Here is a 17,720-nt window from a genome sequence, read left to right as displayed (position 1 = left end):
GCTAACTGTTTCTACAGCTCTCTGAATCATCTGCAACAGTCTTTTCAGAGCCGTGAAGTTATTTGTGCCAATGCGTAATACTCACCTCCACTTACCTCAAAACCAACGCCTTTGCTCAAAGGATTTGGGGGGAACCATCTCAGTTGATGGGAAGCATCTTGAAAAGGCCACATCTCAATTTACACGAACCCGAAACTGATTATGCTCCAGTTTGCTTCATTATATCAGGCTTGCTGACCCCAAAAAAGATCCTCCAAACCATGTTTCAGGCTCACACTTTTGGAGCAAATCGGCCGGCTGTGGTCCCACCCCTAAATCATGTCTACTACAGTAAGTCTTGCCCACTTACCTATTATATTGCAATACGAGTGGCAGCCTGGTTTGCTAATTTAGTAGGGTTTGTCCTTGGGCCGTTTAAGCTGGACTTTCAGGCGTTTGGCCCCAACTTGGAAGCCGTTCATGGCTTGGATAGAGGCCTGCGCCGAGACAGGGTTGTCGTAGCTTACAAAGCCTGGGATTTAAAAAACAAAAAAGGAGGCCCCAAAACCGTAACTAGAAAAGCATTTGTAAAAGATGATGATGGGCCGGCATGACTATCATTTTTTCCGTTTTCAAAATCTCATTCAAAAATTCATCATTTCATTTAACGGTCGTTTATAGCCGCACAAGTAATCTTTAGGCACTACTGTAAGTTGACAGGTGACCTTCATTGACGCCCGAGTATTTCAGCCAGGCCTGCAGCCTTGTAAACAGAGCCCAGATTATGCGGTGTTGTATAACTGTCTTTTGTTCACGAACCTGGCTCAGTGCACCACTGACCTCTTTTCAATAGGGGCCAGATTAGCGTGCAGTGGTGCTGTGTGGCTCATCGCTGCGGTGGTGGACCGCTTTTGTCCCCGGTGGTAATCCCCTCGCTCTCAATGCCCAAACCCTGGTATACGGTTTCAAAACAAGACTGGATTATCACCACTTTTGAGAGTGAAAAATGTCGGTAATGCCCAGCAGCCTGGTCTTTTGTTCGGATTACGGTCTTTTGTTACAGGGCCCTGTTTCCTTTGTCCGAGTTCGGAGACCCCGGCCATGCAGAACTGCTTCAGTCACAGAACTGAAAGGACCAGAGCTGTGTATAGAAAGAGTCACGCCATTTTGGCACCAAAATGGCAATTCAATGTGCACTGGCAAATAATCCACCATTTTGATTCCAACAATTGAGACACTAATGTCCCAACTTCCTCTATAAACAGCTCTGGAAAGGATTATGTACTCACCAAAACACTTGCTGAGGTTGGTGTTCTTGTCGATGAACACCTTGGCACTGATCACGTTGCCGTAGGGTAAAAACATCTGCAGCAGGTTGGCGTCTGTGAAGTCTTGCGGGAGGTGGTAGATGAACAGGTTCGCGCCTTCTGGACCTACTTGCCAAGCGTAGCAGGCAAATGAACAGAAAGTCTCAATTGAGCTGCACTACATCTACTGTGTAAAAAACTGAACACACCACATCTGATAGTGGGGGTTTGCCTGGCTGCCATCTAGCAGGCCAGTGCTTTTCTTCCACAAGGTATGCACAAAGAGGGTCCCATTTGAAAAATGAGAACTGCCCTCCAAGATGGCAACCCCGTAAAGCCTCAACAGGATTATCTGTGGGCAACTGATTTCAGCCCACTGTTTGCTTTGAAATGTGTGCTGAAACCTTTTAGTTGTCAAATTTAATGATGGCTACTCTCAAAGGGCAACTGTTTTGAACTTCCACTTCTACAACAAGTGAGAACCACAGTAGGTAATGGGGGCAAGTAAGTAGTTTTGCGGTGGGCATGTATGAGGAATAAATTGAATCCTCCGATAGAAACAAAAGTATCGCAGATGGAGGCACATGCCAGATATTAATAACTTCATTTTTGTCATTACCTTCTTTTTGCTTTGTATTAAGTGTCTGCTGTTGGTAATTGGCTCCCAGTCCATTTGAAAATTGTGCTGGAGAGAGAAGGAAATATGGACAAAATTAGGTGACATACCATGACAAATGAACAACTGATTATGAAATGTTCACCCCATCCTAACCACCTGAAACTGAACTCAAAATATCCTTGATTCTTGAAGCCGAATCTGCTATGACTATTAACCAAAGGTTGTAAACGGTGTTCAGGAAAATCAATTCCCTACATGAACCACTTGTGATGTGATCTGTTAAGCTTGACCCAGTCTCATTTTCTTTTCAACACTTTTCCAATCAAGTGACTGATTTCACAATTCTATTTTGCAAATGCCCAACAAGTTTTTTGCAGAATTGGATTTGATATTCTCATGGGGATTAGTACAAACAAAACTCGACAAACTTTGGGCACTACTTTGCTGTTGAAACGATCCGATAAATGTATTGCAGCACGGAGCAGCAAGAGATGATGATACTAATTTCCAAGTGACAGTTACTTCATTGTGTGCCTGCATAGATGCTTCAAATGGGAATGCTCTGGAAAGTTAATGACAAGCACCAAACCAGCTTTAACCATATGCTGCTAGGGAGCCCGGTTTCGGGCGCATACATGTAGGCTTTATACACGAAACCGGGGACCCCGAAACCGGACAAAAGAGCTGGGCCTTATAACAAAAGACCGTACTCTGAACAAAAGACAGAGCTGCTGGGAATTGCTACCATTTTTTTGGTTGTCAATAGAGAAGGAAATCCGTCATTGTTTTGAAAGATTAAAGATTATACCACTGTTTGTGGCATTCAGCGTGAGCAGATTTCCACCGAGGACAAAAGCGCTCCAGTGATGAGCGATACAACACCGCTGCATGCTAATCTGGCCCATTTTGAAAGACGCCAGCCGTGCACTGTGCCAGTTTCGGGAACAAAAGAAACATATGTAACGCTGCACAATCAGAGCTCTTTTTATCTGGCGGCAAGCCTGGCTGAAATACTCAGGCGTCAATAGATTTTGTCCGTCAGATTAGAGTGGTCACAAGACAGTTATCCATGTGGGTGTAACCATCCAGTAAATGAAGCTATGATTTTTTGAAGAATTTTGAAAATGGAAAATCTTGAATATCTCCCGTCTTGTGTCATGCAACTTCAAATTCCACCCGGCAGCAAGTGGTTAATAAAATAGCATGCAAGGTTGACAAATTACATTTCATGTTCGATTTCCAGTGGGGTAAGAAATAAACAAACGACTGCACTTCAGTGGTGAAGAAATTCTCACACAACCTCACCAAATAGCAGAAGGGTGTGACTTTTACAAACACTGCAAAGACACGGCATTGAGTAGTGGTAAGTGGACAAAAAGGTAGTGGAGGTGAGAAAAATGACAAAATATGGGGCGAGTGCCACACTGTTGGGTTGATTCTAAAAGACAAGGACAGAGCAGGCTGTTCTCCAAAATGGGTCACAAAATAGCTGAGGTAGCAAGGCTTGCGTAAGACAGCCTCAAAACTGTTAAGATGAGCACCAAACAGCAATGTGCTAAGCTTGTCCTTAATGGGAGGGGATGGTTTCAGCTCCATAAGTGGCATCACTTGGGGTATCCCATTTCTCCCACTGAATCCCACCACTGTCACCAAATATTTGATTTTGACACATTCACATTTTGGGCCATGGTTTCCACATTTTTTTTTTTTAAAGTGAGTCCAGTACTTGGTCATAGGCCTTTACCTGCATACTGCTGGATTCCTGAGTAGGCCTGTGTCAGGGCATTTAAGTCCAGTCCAGTTGTGCTAGAATTGCCAGCTCCGAGGCCACCTCCGAAACCAGACCCAGAGCCAAGCCCGTTCATCCCACTCATTCCACTGCCCATGCCCGAACCTTCAGGGTCAAAGCGTAAAGTACTGATGCAATTATGCCGCAATGGATCCGATTCTTTGCGACTTTTGGGGAATAGGCCGATAACAGTAGCATCCGGATCAATTTCCCTTCACTGGAACCTGTTACATTATTTAGCACTGCTGTAACAAAAATTGTTCCTCGGCCCCCCCCCTGCACTGTGCGCTGCTACTGAAATGCCAGGGAACACTAGGAGTATAGAAAAAGGGAAACATGGACAAAAAGGAAGTTGACAATGAAATAATGGAATGCTGGAAATCTACATGTTAAACTTGAATGTTCCCTGTCAAAGGAAGAAATATCAACACGTCAGATGGCATCCTTTGAGCTGACTCAGGGGTAGTACTCAACAAAAAAAAAATGGTCCTTTCCACGTCCATTTTGGCTAGCTCTCATGAGTGAAATTGTTAAACGAATGAGCCTCCTAATAGAAAATACGTCACAGGAAAAATGTCTGGACCGGGTTTGACAACTTTTCCCCCCAATTCTCGAATTTGTCCGTGTAGGTGAGCACAGTGTTTCTGCCACAAAAAGTGGTAGAGGCATGGCATGCTGAATTTCTGGTGACAGCCTTGCTATGATGTGCAGGAAAACAGGTGAAATGAAGCAGCCTTCTACAGAGCATGGTTTTAGTAAATATACAGACACACACCAGAATGGGCCGACACACACAAAATGACACAGGCACACAATGCAGGTCGCACAAATCACATGGCACAGCAGGGTGTACAGATGCAAATACACCGCATGGTCTCCTTGTGCTGTTGGCCTCATGCCCCATTTCACATTCAGGCAAAAGCACGAGGAAACAACGGAACAGCTCTCAGTTGGCTGTTGACTCTCACAGAAAATTTGTTCCCTTTCCGAAGTAACCCAAAGGATGAGTCAAACGCCAGCTAGCTGTCTGGAAGACTTTGAAACACGCATTCACTCGGCATGTGGCACTACTCAAAAATGGGACAATTTTACGTGACGGGCCTCTCTCCCTGTGGAACTCGGCACACAGGATTGTTTTGTTTTGGACCAAGGAAACAGCAAACCATTTCAAACACCACTTCAATCCCACCTACCCTGTGTGTCCCACGTGCCATGCACGTTACGTTCTGCAGCCTGGCCAGGATATGCCCGTAGCGGCTTACTGCCTGTTCGTTTTGGATATCAAATTTAAGGGACAATTGCTTTTTTTTTTTCTTTAAAAACTTAAAAACTGGTTTCCCAATGGTGGTTTTAAATAACGAACACAGAAAAAAAGTATTCACGACAAAGCTGTCACTGACATCACCAACGAAAAAAATGCGTTTTTATGGCATGCTTCACAGCAACTGAACAGACAGAATGACAGAGAAGCATAGGAAATAGAGTGCATGACAGAGGGGGGCCACTCATACAAGTGTGTATTTGCCTGCAACTGGGGACCCCCTAGTGTTCCTCTTTTGTTTGTACTTCAACTTTTTTAGAAGACCACCCATATGTTTCGTACACAGTTGTCAATCGGGGACCCTCTGTCAATCAGGGACCCTCTGTCAATCGGGGACCTTATTGTCCTCTATTGTTCAGGGTCCCCAATTGAATTGCAGAAACAAACTCATCTACATAGAGACACTAGCTGGTGTAGGCCCTCATCTTTATTATACCAAAAATGCCAGCAGGCGCTGATGAAACAGACCAGACTACATGCAGTTTAACGTGGTGAATATGATATTATTGAGAGAGCGAGAGGAAACGGAATAGTGACACCCATCTCCATTTCACATTCCCTGCATTCCAGAGCAACGTGGGCTGCAGATGTGCTACACTATTCCCTGTTCCACGGCATGCAAGTGAGAAAGCCAATCTTCAAGCAAACTTGACACACAAAAGCCACTTAAAGGCACAGTGGACCGTTGACCTCTGCATCGTTTCAAGCAAGAGATGCAACATGCTTACCCACCGGACTAGTGGAACATTGAGAGTCCCATATACATGTAGACTCGACCAATCAGCATCAAGGATTCAAGTTTGCTTGAAGGTACATGTAAATATTCGAAAATCGAAACCCTCAAACCACCAAGAATGATAAAGATGCAAGCAGACGGTTGAAGTGACAAACAGGGCCCAAGGCAGGAAAAGTGAGGAAATCATGAAAGCAGGGATGCAACAGGTTGAAGGAATAACTTTTTGACTTTGGAAAGAAAACCATTGCCTTGTTTTTTTGCTACAGTGACTGCTACCCGTCACTACAAATTTGACATCTAGCTTTTCAAGCCACATTCAGACAACAAAAAAAAAACTGTTGCAGCCAATAGCAGTGAAATAACTGCTTAATCTGACTGACTGTTCCTGATTCTTCCCAGGTTGGGCCAGAAACGACATGTGACAAGACAATTCCAGTTTCCTCACAGCTCACGTACACGTATGCAGAGCAGAAGACACAATTTACACCCACACATACTGGGCCAAGTCACTTGAGGCAATTTTCACAGGCAACTTGGCGGCAACTGGAGGGGACTGCAAATACTAGGAACACTTCTGCAGTGCAAGGTATTTTTTTTTCTAACATTTTGTGCCAACCCCTCCGATATCTAAACTAAATTAAATGCCGCAGTCTGGTCCTTTTCCAAGTCTGAATCTCTGGATGTAAACTGAAAACATAAATGAGACATAGTTGAAATCCAGGTCAAAGTATAATGCAACAATGCATTGTTGGCCGAGTTAGTTTAATATGAAGGAACAGAAGTATTTGGACTCACAAATGACAAAAGCACATGTACGCAAGGACATATTAAGATCTAGTCCGAGTTCTTACTCTTGAACTGAATTTCACAACCAAAAGTGTTACTACTGCAAACATATTGCACAGTTTTTTAAACTTGACTCCTGTTTCATCTTGTATTTTGTTATTTTTGTGGGACATGGAAAAGGACTCGACTACAACACTGGAGGTTACATGGATGCTCAAGCCCAGTTGCCTGTGTATTGCTCTCATGTGGCAGGGCCACAGTCAATTCACATATATACCTGGCATTCCGCTGAGTCCAAAGCCAGACCCAGATAGACAGGACCCTGTGTTCCCCATCATAGCTCCTGTGAGGAGAGTGACCGAGTGTGAGTCCTACAAGTCTCATTAGAAACAGCGGTGCGCAAGCAACTTTGCAAGTACACAAAATGAGATTTTTATGCCACCTCTGCGGATGCAGAGTGTTACATTTCTCCTTTCAATGACCGCCGAGTCTTCCGCACGAGTTAGGGACGGGTTAGTTTTGCTGGGTGTCAAACTTATGCTGGTCAGGCTTGATTTCGAATGTCTGGTGCGCAAACTCACACCCTGGGTAATTGCAAAGTTGCCTCTTGAAATAACGAATCTGGTAAATTCAGCAGGTTACACTGCACTCTCGTTCACGACAAACTGCTGAGGGAAAGAAGGAGACCACTGTGCCATATGAAAGTGGTAGGAATTCTTCCTGTCACTTTGTGCCAGAAATTGCCAAAGTTCCATGTACAGTTATTTCACCAACTGCCCAGCAAAGGGGCACAGTAAGCAAACAGTGTTGTCCTGTAAGTGTAGAGACAATGTAGTCATTTGCATTTGCTTCAAAATTAAAAACAATATCACAACGTTCAAAACGTCAGGCTTGGAAGTCAAGGCTAACCAAAAAAAGATTGAATTTTCAGTTCTGCGATGGGGTTTAGGTGTGCGCCAAAGTCCGGTGCATGTTTCCTACTGCCTCTAGTACAGGACAACTCCAGACCATCCACAGTTACCACACTTTGAAGAGACGATGCAATTAAAGGATAGGGATATTCACAGCGGCGAACATATGGCGCTGATCAAAGCCACATACCGGTATCTCGCTGTGGAAGGTGCCAAAAATTCAAGGATAAATTTAACGAGGCAGTGGAGGAATGCACAATCTTATCAATCACAGGAATAACGTGAGGGGCTGAGGTAGATTCCAACTGAGAAACTGGTGTGAAAACACACACTCTGCCAAACTACACGTCCTTCCTTCCCTTTCCAAAGCTAGTTATTTTACAATGAAAATCACCAGGAGGAATTGCTCTTATGTATTCTGTGTTCACGTTAACGTTGAACATCATTTGTATGCTTCCCGGACAGAGTACTTTATAAGGATGTACAGATACTGATATAAATCAAATAAATGACTTGACACTGTTTCTTCAGGAAAAATACATAATCAGGGGTAAAAGAATTTGGTTGGCCTGGTGTCACAACGATATTCACAGGAACACAATGCACACAATGACCGAACACAATCAACAACGCGACTTGCACATGATCAACAGACTTTGCACAACGTGCCAACTGAATAGCTGATGAGGAAATCAAGGAAAAGAATCCGTTTATATTTGCCAGCACAAATCTCAGCAAGCGCAATACAGGTGAAACTGCATCCGTAATTTGGCATTCACTATAACACTGTGGCGCATTTCTTTCAGCAATCAAAGCAATGGCTGACCTCTGTAACAGCCCATCCATTACGACTAATAAGCCCAAATGAAATAAGTCAATGGACTGCACTTTTTGATTCATGGTTCTTGGCAAAGTCTACCTGAAAGGCTGGGTAAAGGTTTTAATACCAAGCCTGCAGTGAGACTTGCATTTGTGACCCGCTCTGTAAAAAAGGGTATTAAGTCGCGCAATTCCAAAACACGTGTAATGGCCTCTTTCATTTGGAGAGGGCAAAATTTCTTCAAAAATGTCATTTTTTGGTTTTTTTCCTTTAATAGCTTCTATAATATTTAAATTTTTAGATTTGTAACTACAAACATGGATACTGATGCATACGATGAAAAATTGATCATTCAGTAAGACATCCTGTATAGCATTGTGCTTCCGAGTGCTACACTTTCTGAGCTTTTTCTCAAAAAGTGCTTTTATTGTATCCAAAAATGTGGATATACATATGTCTACATATCTCTGGAACGCAGAGCTTTTTGTAGCTTTTGATGAATGTACAGAATCCAGCCATATCAAAAACTCAAAAACCTGCATCTGGCAACTTAGTACCCATTTTTCTAGAGCCGGTCACATTTCAATGACTAGGTTTCAGCGAAGATGGGCTGAGAGCCCCCCCCCACGTGTCCAGTGTCTGCCATTATCCTAGCTGAAGCAGGACCCAGCCCCCCCTTTTTCTCAATTTTATAGCTGAAGCTTCTGCATGGAGGATCTTTCAAAAACCCCTCAGCAAACTCATGAAAAGCCACAGATGCATACAAGTCACAAAGGCACAAGACACTACACAGCAGTGGCAAGCCTAATGTTTGAAGACATGGATGAAATTTACGTTCAATTTCGTAGTGTCCCCCCCCTGGAAAAACCCACTTTACTGGAAAGTCTTCATTAACAACAAACACACGATATATTTATCATGGAAAAAACCCAGATGTTGAAGCCCTACCATTTGATGAAGAACACGTTCTTAAATTCCCAAAAGTTTTAAAATCCATTTCTTGATTAGCTGACACATATTGCTGTTATTTTATTGTGATATGCAACAATAACTTGCCGACTTTCCCACCCTGCGATCAAATGAAACAAATCAAGAACAGCTGACAAACCACTATCGCAGAGTGCACTTAATCACCTTTGCAAAGTCAGGCCATACCATGCTTGGGATTAATATACAGGCACTGCAGCCACATCACACAACTGGCGAACTCACTCACAACTTGGCACAGATGAAAGCAATGCGTGAGAGTGACGTTTACCAGTCTCACAACTGGTACACGTCGATACCCATGTTCTGCCGATGATAGATCACAGCAACCAAGGTTCCTTTTTTTTTTTTTCCACAGGACACATGACAATGGCAAAATGTTAAAATGATATGGAAGCTGACAGATGGACAATGAGACATGGCCACACAGCAATGACGGAGAAAAAAAAAGGTCACGACCAAACCTACGTTTCTGAGGATCGTGGAGAAGAGCGGTACGAGCAGTGACAGCGGTAGGGGAGGGGTACACCCCTAAAAGAGATGCAAATGAATGCAAATGACATGCAAATGAATGCAAATGACATGCAATTGAGTGCAAATGACATGCAACTGGGTTTGGTATGGGTACCAGTGCAAAATGAAGCATAAAGTCGAAGGCAAAAAGTCAACGTTAAAAATCAAATGCTGTCAAGTCTAATATTCTTCATCACAAAAAATAGTATGAACAGTAATGAATGATCAAGAAGCATACATGTACTTAAAAATGTGATTAAAAATTAGACTGCTATACATGTACATGTATATATGCTTGTGTTTACAGAACTTTGGTTCTTAAAAAAGCCATTTAGAAATATACCCACTGAATTGTAATAAAAAAAAATGAATGAATAAAATGACAAATTTATGAGTGAAAAGCCAACACAATCACTTGGAAGTGGATGTGAACCCAAAAAGGGCAAACTGGAACATTACGAGCACCACTCATCACACAAACACCCATTATGCATGCAAATCATTCACAAGTTCAGGCATTAAGAAACACGACAGCAACAACAAATGACATGATTAGGATGGCAACCTTTTAATGCTTGGAGGCCCAAAAGTCCTGACAGATTGCTAGAGTTTGCCGTGCTCGATCCAGTGCCTGTAAAAATGGGATTGGGTGTGGAAAGAAATCTTTTATCGGCATGGGTGGAATTTCTTTGGAGTTTCATTTGGATATTTTAGAGAAAATTATACATTACTGTGATGGAACAAAGGCACTTTTTTCCCAAGGATGCCAGCTGAGTGTAAGACACTTTTTTGAACCCATTTCTTAGTATGGAGATTTGTATGACTGGGCACCAGATGGAAATTTAAAAATTTGTTCGGATATGGTGCAATTAATTTGCACTGGAAATGATATCTCATGAAATTCTACTGCCATGACAAAACAACGCAAGATTGGACAATTCGTGTCTGAAAGCAAACACCAACAAAATCTCTAACATAATTTAGTACCAAAAATAAAAAAAATGTGCAACTTGATTCATCTCACCAAAATTCGCTCTCAAAAAATCTGCTGCTTCTTTATTATGCACAAACAGCACTTTTTACAATTTAGGACAGCCAGAAATAAAAATCAATAATATGGATAAGTACAAGAACGAGTCAAAGTGAGGTTTAGAATGCAATGCAAGATTAGAGAAACAAAATGAACGGTAGAGTACGAGTAAACTAATGGAGAGAAAGGAGATGGTATTATGAAGAAAAGTGTAAGGAAAAAGGCAGTCTCCAAACAGTGGCGTACTAATCAAGTTATCTGCTGTATGACAAAATTAATAGGTGTGGTTTCAATTAAGTACAGGTGATGCCCCCCAAAAAAGGGCAGTGATTTTGCCCCTAGCCCCTCCCATGTGACACTTAAGATCTGAGGAACCAAGAGCTGGCAGGGGGTTGCCTCTTTTCTGGCTCGGGAAGTTTTTGCTAGGACAAGGACTAAAGACGATGTATCGCACAGATTACAGGTTGGAGGGACAAAGAGAAGTAACACCAACATGAAAAGTAAGATGGGGGGTTTGCCAGTACATGTAGTCTGACCCATTAATAGAAAATGACACATTCACTGGACAAGGGACAGGACAGTTACAAATTAATTTTCCTGGTTTGGGCAGATGACATTAAGAAAAAGACCGCCACTGGTGAACTTTATCACTAAAAAAAATACACGATGTAACATACAAACAGACTATAACTAATGGACAGGCAAAAAAAGAAAAACCCGAGAGAGGGATATCTAGGCTGAAGAGAGAGTCAGGCCAGACATCACCCCCCAAAAAATCCAATGAGATGAACAGAGCTTGAAAACAAAGATAGCGGGGGTAAAGGGGGGCAGACAGACAGACGGGACAACATGATGGCAAAGTGGACTGCACATCTACCAACATGCATGTACACAGACGGGGGAAGAGACACGGGCAGACAGGACAGACACAAAAAAAAGGGCAGCTTCACAGTACGAAGTGCATGTATGACCCAGCGCAGATCTGAACACCACAGAACGGCATTAAAGCATTGCTCAGCGGAAGAGTAATGTAAAACTCGGCCACATTTACTGGTCAGAACTTTAACACGTATGACCAAAAGGCAAACCAGTAAACGCATTGAACAGACGAGCAAACAGGAACTGGACGAAGTTTTAACACAGTACCAAAAACAATTGGAGGACAATACCACTGGACTGGACAGTGACAAGTTAATTTTAACCCTGACTTGCATCAATCTATCACAACAGTGCTACAGATGCAAAAATGAGATGTCGGCGGGAGAACTACTGTTTGGAAGATTTGCAGATTTGACGCATCAGTTTTTAACTGATGTCTTAACATGACAGTAAGTGCATGTCAATCAGATTTTTCAGAAATTGTGCAAGGTCTCTTGAAGTGTTCTCTTCACATCGAACAAAGCCCTGTAATAACAATCGCTCCTTTTCTGCAGAAAGGAGTCAGGAAACTTTTCGATTTTCTGACCCTTGAATGATAGCGGACACCACTTGTTATTAATGCTTGTGGCACAAGTGAGACACCCAAATAGACACAGTCAGACTGACAAAGGGTCCAGACAGAAAGACAGAAAATCGAACAAACCTACAAGACCCATGTTGAGCGAAAATGAGACCATCACAAGGACAACTGCACAGGGGCCGGTACCACGACACTGATTTTTTTTAATTCCCAAAAGAGCATCCGTGTGGGGGCAGCTTAAGGACGGAAATCTCACTTTCCGTACACTCATGAAAAGCAAAAGCCGTGGCTCAAGTCCAGAAATGATTTTGGCACTTCAAATTTACACGTATACTACAGCGTGCTGGTCTCAAGACTTCATCAACAAATTTCAAGTGGAAGTCTGTGTAACAAGTGCCGATCCTCTAGCCACTATAACATCTATAAGGGCACGACTGCTTTAAAGGTCAAATCCCTGACATCATTATCACCTCCTTCTGTTCTTAAAATTCTTGCTTTTTAGGGTCAACTAGCACACTCTGTTGAAGTGTAGGGATATGGGATATGAAGCCATGAAATCACCCACACTCACTGCTTCTCAGCACTGCCACCATTTTACAGGATGCTCCATTTGGGAGAATGTCAGGAACGGTTGAGCGTTAAGACCAAAGACTGTGATAATTTCCTAACATGTCAGCCCACGGCATCTATCCCTTTTGCTGCAACAGAACTTCTGCTTATTAATGAACGACTGCCACTTAAAACCATATTTAGTGGGAGCATGTGCAGCATGCACTATCAGTTTCCTGTAGTCCAATGTTTGCTTTCTTTCCCTGTCTTTCACTTCATTTACCATCACCAAAAGAAAAATGTCACTGAAGCATAGCTCACGCAGTTTGTATCAAGTAAATAAAATGCACGTTTGATTGATGCAGCCAGTTGGGTATCAGTGCAAACACATTAGGGTACCAGTTGTCTTTGGATGCACTTAAACGAGACACTGTATATGCATAATTCATGGATTTTCTCGTTTTGTTCTTTAAGATGTTAACCTTGAGCTCCGGATTGCAGCCCACCACCCATAAAGCTGGGGCCACTGCTGCTGGCCCCTTGGTTGCTAAAGGTGCCATTATCACTGGGCTGGTTGTTGCCATAGGAATCATTGCCTCCCTGGTTGCCAAAGGAACCATTACCGCTCTGGTTGCCATAGGAACCAGCTCCTCCTTGGTTGCCAAAGGAACTGTTACCTGAGCGGCTGGCGCCAGAGGTACCAGCACCTGAAACAAACAAAAACAAAAACAGAGAGACATGCACAACAAACACAAAGAAGAGGGGGCAAAAAAGCAGCGGTCGACGTCCCTGATCAAATCACAATTTTCTTTCTTCAAGTCCGCTTAAAAATGAAAAAGAAAAAACATAGAGGGAATGACGGAATTGAAGGTCCCCTGGATTCTAATCACCTTAGGCAGCTTTGATCAATGGGCCTGCAATTATAGCAAATGCCGCCTCAAAGGGGCAAGCTGCTGCGAATACAAAAGAACTGGGGTTCAATGACAGTGCACGCCACTTTGGCGGCGGTTGATTAAAAAACGGCTGCAAACATTTGCCGCTATGCTTTGGCTAGTGTGTGACGGCATGGAAAAAATGTCAGGACATTTTTGCTCATGTAGAATTTCATAATAAATAACATGTCCCCCCCTGTCGACCGCTGCTTTTTATTCATCTGCAAACAAGAACATTAGTTTCAGTCATGAAGCCTGCCCTATACATTCAAAACAACCGACAACAAACTACATACAAGTATAAAAAATTGTGACACTGTATGGCTTTGCTATCCACACAGGTACATTGAAACATACTAAAAAGCCCACCGTGGAATGTTTTCAGAAATAGAGCACCCACATCTTGCAATGAAGAGGCTTTCAGCACCACACAATGTTTACCGACATGTACATGAATCGTGTTAACCTCAAAACCCAGAAAAATCTCAAGACCCCTTTTAGAATAACAAAGGCACCAGACAATAAGACCGAACGAGATGACACATGACCACATCAACACAAACTGCACATTGTACGTCAACTGATTCCTGACAGTTACATAATTATATGCAATGTTAAGTTCCGTGCCTGTTGCAGTGCATGTCCAAATGCAAAATAGGTGACCGGAGTTGTGGATTCGTGCTTCAGATGCACGTGCATGTGTGTGCATCTGTGACTTGTTTGGGTGTACTCGTATATGCAAACACAAAATGCTAATTTGTTACAGACAACTTTTGTTATCCACTGATGCATCACGAAAACAAGATAACACACACCCGCCCACCCAGTACTATCTGTTTTTACATACAAAGTGTGGACATTCCTTTGTTTTCCCGTGGTTAAGGAAACTTGAGGAAAATGCTCCGTTTTCTCCAATTAGGATAACTCCTTCGAGCTGGATTTTTGAGCTGGATGACGATTTCCTGGACTGTTCCTCTTCATTTTGCCACAGATAACACTGACCCCAAAATGCCTCTGAAACTGTTTTTCAGAGAGGGCAAAACGTTGTGTGGACGTGTGCGAGTCCACACAACGCCATCGCATGCGGACTTCTCTTGTGCAGAGGTCCGCACAATGTGTGCCACGCCTGCACACACTCTGCATGTTGTGTACGATTTGTTTGACTGACCTGACCTGACAGAAGCACTGTGCGACTTATCACAGGCAAAGAAAGAGAGAAATGCAAGAATTTTGAGCAAATACGCAGACACACCCAGTGGGCAGTGCCTGGTGAAGGTTGCCCAGACTGCCTTCTAATGATTCTCAGATCTGCAGCTGCACTGCATTTCTTGAGATTTAAGCACGCATCTGCAGGTGCATCTGTGGTGGTGTGTTGACACTTGAAACACCAATAGGGCAAGTTTGAGAGGAGTAAATTGCATGTATAGGTTGACCACTGGTCAACTGCTTTTTAACCTTGCGGAAGTCCCATTCAGCCTCATTCAAAAGGCTCTATTGAACTATTTTAAAAATCTAATCGTCACATTTTGGAACAGGCTACAAATCTTGTGGTGTACGTGGTCAAATGACACCTCCTGAAGTTATTTTCATGTGAAATGGTTCCCTCCATACTGTCGAACTGTATTGTCTACCGACAACTAGCGGCAGGGACCATGCTCTCGGGCTCAATTCCAAATGGTCGGCTAGATGCGCCAAACGATCCATCATTCGGGCAATGTTAGTCAAACCATAGCTGACTATAGTCAGTGCTGGAACTTGCCAAATGACGACATTTGGCTTGTCAATGTCCCCCCTCTTGTGTGCATGTGTTACATTTCATGTCCGGAAGAGCCGGACCGGGCAAATACATCCATAATAAATTTCTCACGCAGCAGGGTTTTTTTTGGTTCAAGCTTTGTAATTTAGATTGGAAGCTTTTAAGTGACAACTTTCATTGAAACTAATGGTATTTTTCTTAATGGGCTGATAGTGATCTGCAAGTATCAGAAATGATTGTTTGCATTAATTTACAAATCACGTTAATGTTAATGTATTAGGTATTTTTCCGATAAGCTTTACATTGCATGCTGGCTATGTAAACTCTTAAACCCAAAAGTGGACATGAATTTCATTTCTGAAATTTGTTTCTGTAATGATGTAAACCATGACTTGTTTTATGATAAACTCATACACGAACACAAGGAAACAAAGAACATGTAAACACATAATCCGAATAACGAATAAAACAGTCATCCCATTTTTTTTTAGCAGACAGGTACAAACTTAAACAAAAAACTGCACATACAGGGCTTTACTGTGTTCATTTAAATGAAAGACGACCAGGAGAGTGCACACAAAATGGTGGGAAATGCCCCTGGGAAACTGAGAAAGTGAGAGAGGGGAAAAGGCTGGAACACAAAATGGAAAACAGTTAATGAGACACAAAAAAAACCACTGCAATGATGATCCCAATATAGGCGTGTAAACCTTGCCCTTCCAAGTAACCCACACTCCACCACTGTGTACAGAAATATTAATACTCATTGGGAGGTTAAAACAGGTGGTAACAAGAGAAGTCACCGAAGCAACTGTAAAAAAAAACAAAAAAAACTCACTCTTGTACAGGGTACCGCCTGCCAAAGAATGCTCTGATTGGTCCTTGAATGAATACAATGGTTCTTCCAAAAGGGCCTGATTGACTGGAGAATACAAATCATTCAAATGAGGCAATGCATAAAAGGAGACAAGTAAAAAACACACTCCGTCTGTACAGTTAATGGCTGGGGTCCCTTCTGCATAATACAATGTGGCAATGTTGCGTGAAACCTTCACAAGTTTCTTTCTGCAGGATTTTCCATACTACCAGAATGTTACCTTCAATCTTCTAAAAAGTGATACATTTCTAGTTAATGTATAAATTCTTACAGAATAACTCACTTCTTGTGAAACATTTTCCAAAGCTTATTGGAAGTAGCTCTTAATGAACCTTGACAGTTGTTTGAAAAAAAAAATTAAACGTATCAGTTGGATCAGTAAATCTGACAGAGAAAAAGAAATGGGTTCTTATTCTTATGGCTTGCATACTTTTCAGAGGTTTTCGAATTGGTCAACAAACATACGTCAAAACAACAAAACTAATATCACAACTTCACAAGACAACAAACAGCCTTTTCCCCTTTCTCTTTCCAACAGCAATCAACATGGAAAGTCAACAACACAGAGAAGACTAGTCTGCAGGACTAAAAACCATTCGGACAAACAATCAGAGGTTTGCCTGCGTTCAGAAAACGCTTCAAGTTGAGTCGCACATCTTTACTGGGAACCTTCTGAATAGGTTTAGAGAAGAGAAAAAAAAGACAACGAAAAAGAACAGACTTGACAAGATTACCGACAGTTACAATGCAATCCCATTCGTGCCTCGGGAAAGAAGGGAAAACTTTTCAACATAAATTTTGTCAAAGCACAAGCAAGGGTGGAGAGAAAATATGTTACATTTGTTTGTAATCGTGCATTCACAAAAAACAACACGACACAAACAAAAAAAATTACACAAAAAGTCACACTTTTGCAGACCAGTAAACATGTAAGAACGACAACAAAAACATTTCAGACCAACCATTCTACCCCTAAAAGCCAAAAGCTTGAGAGAATTTAGTACTATTCACTTCTGAAGAGTCTATCAAGTACTTAGAAAAAACTAAAAATGAACCCAATAAAAAGAGCTACATCTCATGAAGCAAGCTTGTTGACAGGAACAGAAACACTTCCAATGTATAGACAAACCACCCTTGGGTCAACTGTGATGACGTCCACGTCTGCGGTTTAAATTGCTTTTTGTAAATGCCAAGGTCGGAAATAGTTTGATCTAAGATCTCACGTCACTGTTTAAAGATGATCTCTGAGAGGTTGTCAAAAAACTTTCATGGAAGAAAAAAGAAGCTGGTGAGGCCTGTCCAAAAATTGCTCCACTCTTCACAGTTTTGCGGAACTGAATGTTCCGTTC

General features: G+C 42.3%; 1 protein-coding gene across 25 annotated transcripts in view; it reads right to left on the bottom strand.

Moving 5' to 3' along the window:
- Positions 1-17,720, bottom strand: part of LOC110973023 (CUGBP Elav-like family member 2) — a 96,530-nt gene that overhangs the window by 10,349 nt on the left and 68,461 nt on the right. For 5 of the 25 annotated variants that reach the window (XM_087135079.1, XM_087135077.1, XM_087135081.1 and 2 more), the window contains 10 exons: positions 16,333-16,416; positions 13,289-13,513; positions 10,334-10,399; positions 9,724-9,786; positions 6,815-6,880; positions 4,888-4,959; positions 3,650-3,799; positions 1,906-1,971; positions 1,269-1,415; positions 350-511 (listed from right to left, as the gene is read on the bottom strand). In XM_087135079.1, coding sequence (XP_086991205.1) covers positions 390-511; positions 1,269-1,415; positions 1,906-1,971; positions 3,650-3,799; positions 4,888-4,959; positions 6,815-6,880; positions 9,724-9,786; positions 10,334-10,399; positions 13,289-13,513; positions 16,333-16,416 — 1,061 coding nt within the window. In that variant the 3' untranslated portion in view covers positions 350-389. The remainder of the gene's footprint in view (positions 1-349; positions 512-1,268; positions 1,416-1,905; positions 1,972-3,649; positions 3,800-4,887; positions 4,960-6,814; positions 6,881-9,723; positions 9,787-10,333; positions 10,400-13,288; positions 13,514-16,332; positions 16,417-17,720) is intronic. The other 20 variants (XM_087135082.1, XM_022223398.2, XM_022223399.2 and 17 more) reach the window with 20 other exon arrangements.

This window comes from Acanthaster planci, linkage group LG03 (assembly GCF_054643075.1).
Source record: "Acanthaster planci isolate LZ-2023a linkage group LG03, COTS_SCS, whole genome shotgun sequence".
In the NCBI taxonomy this organism is placed as follows: domain Eukaryota; kingdom Metazoa; phylum Echinodermata; class Asteroidea; order Valvatida; family Acanthasteridae; genus Acanthaster; species Acanthaster planci.
This window is presented reverse-complemented; position numbering and strand designations above follow the sequence as displayed.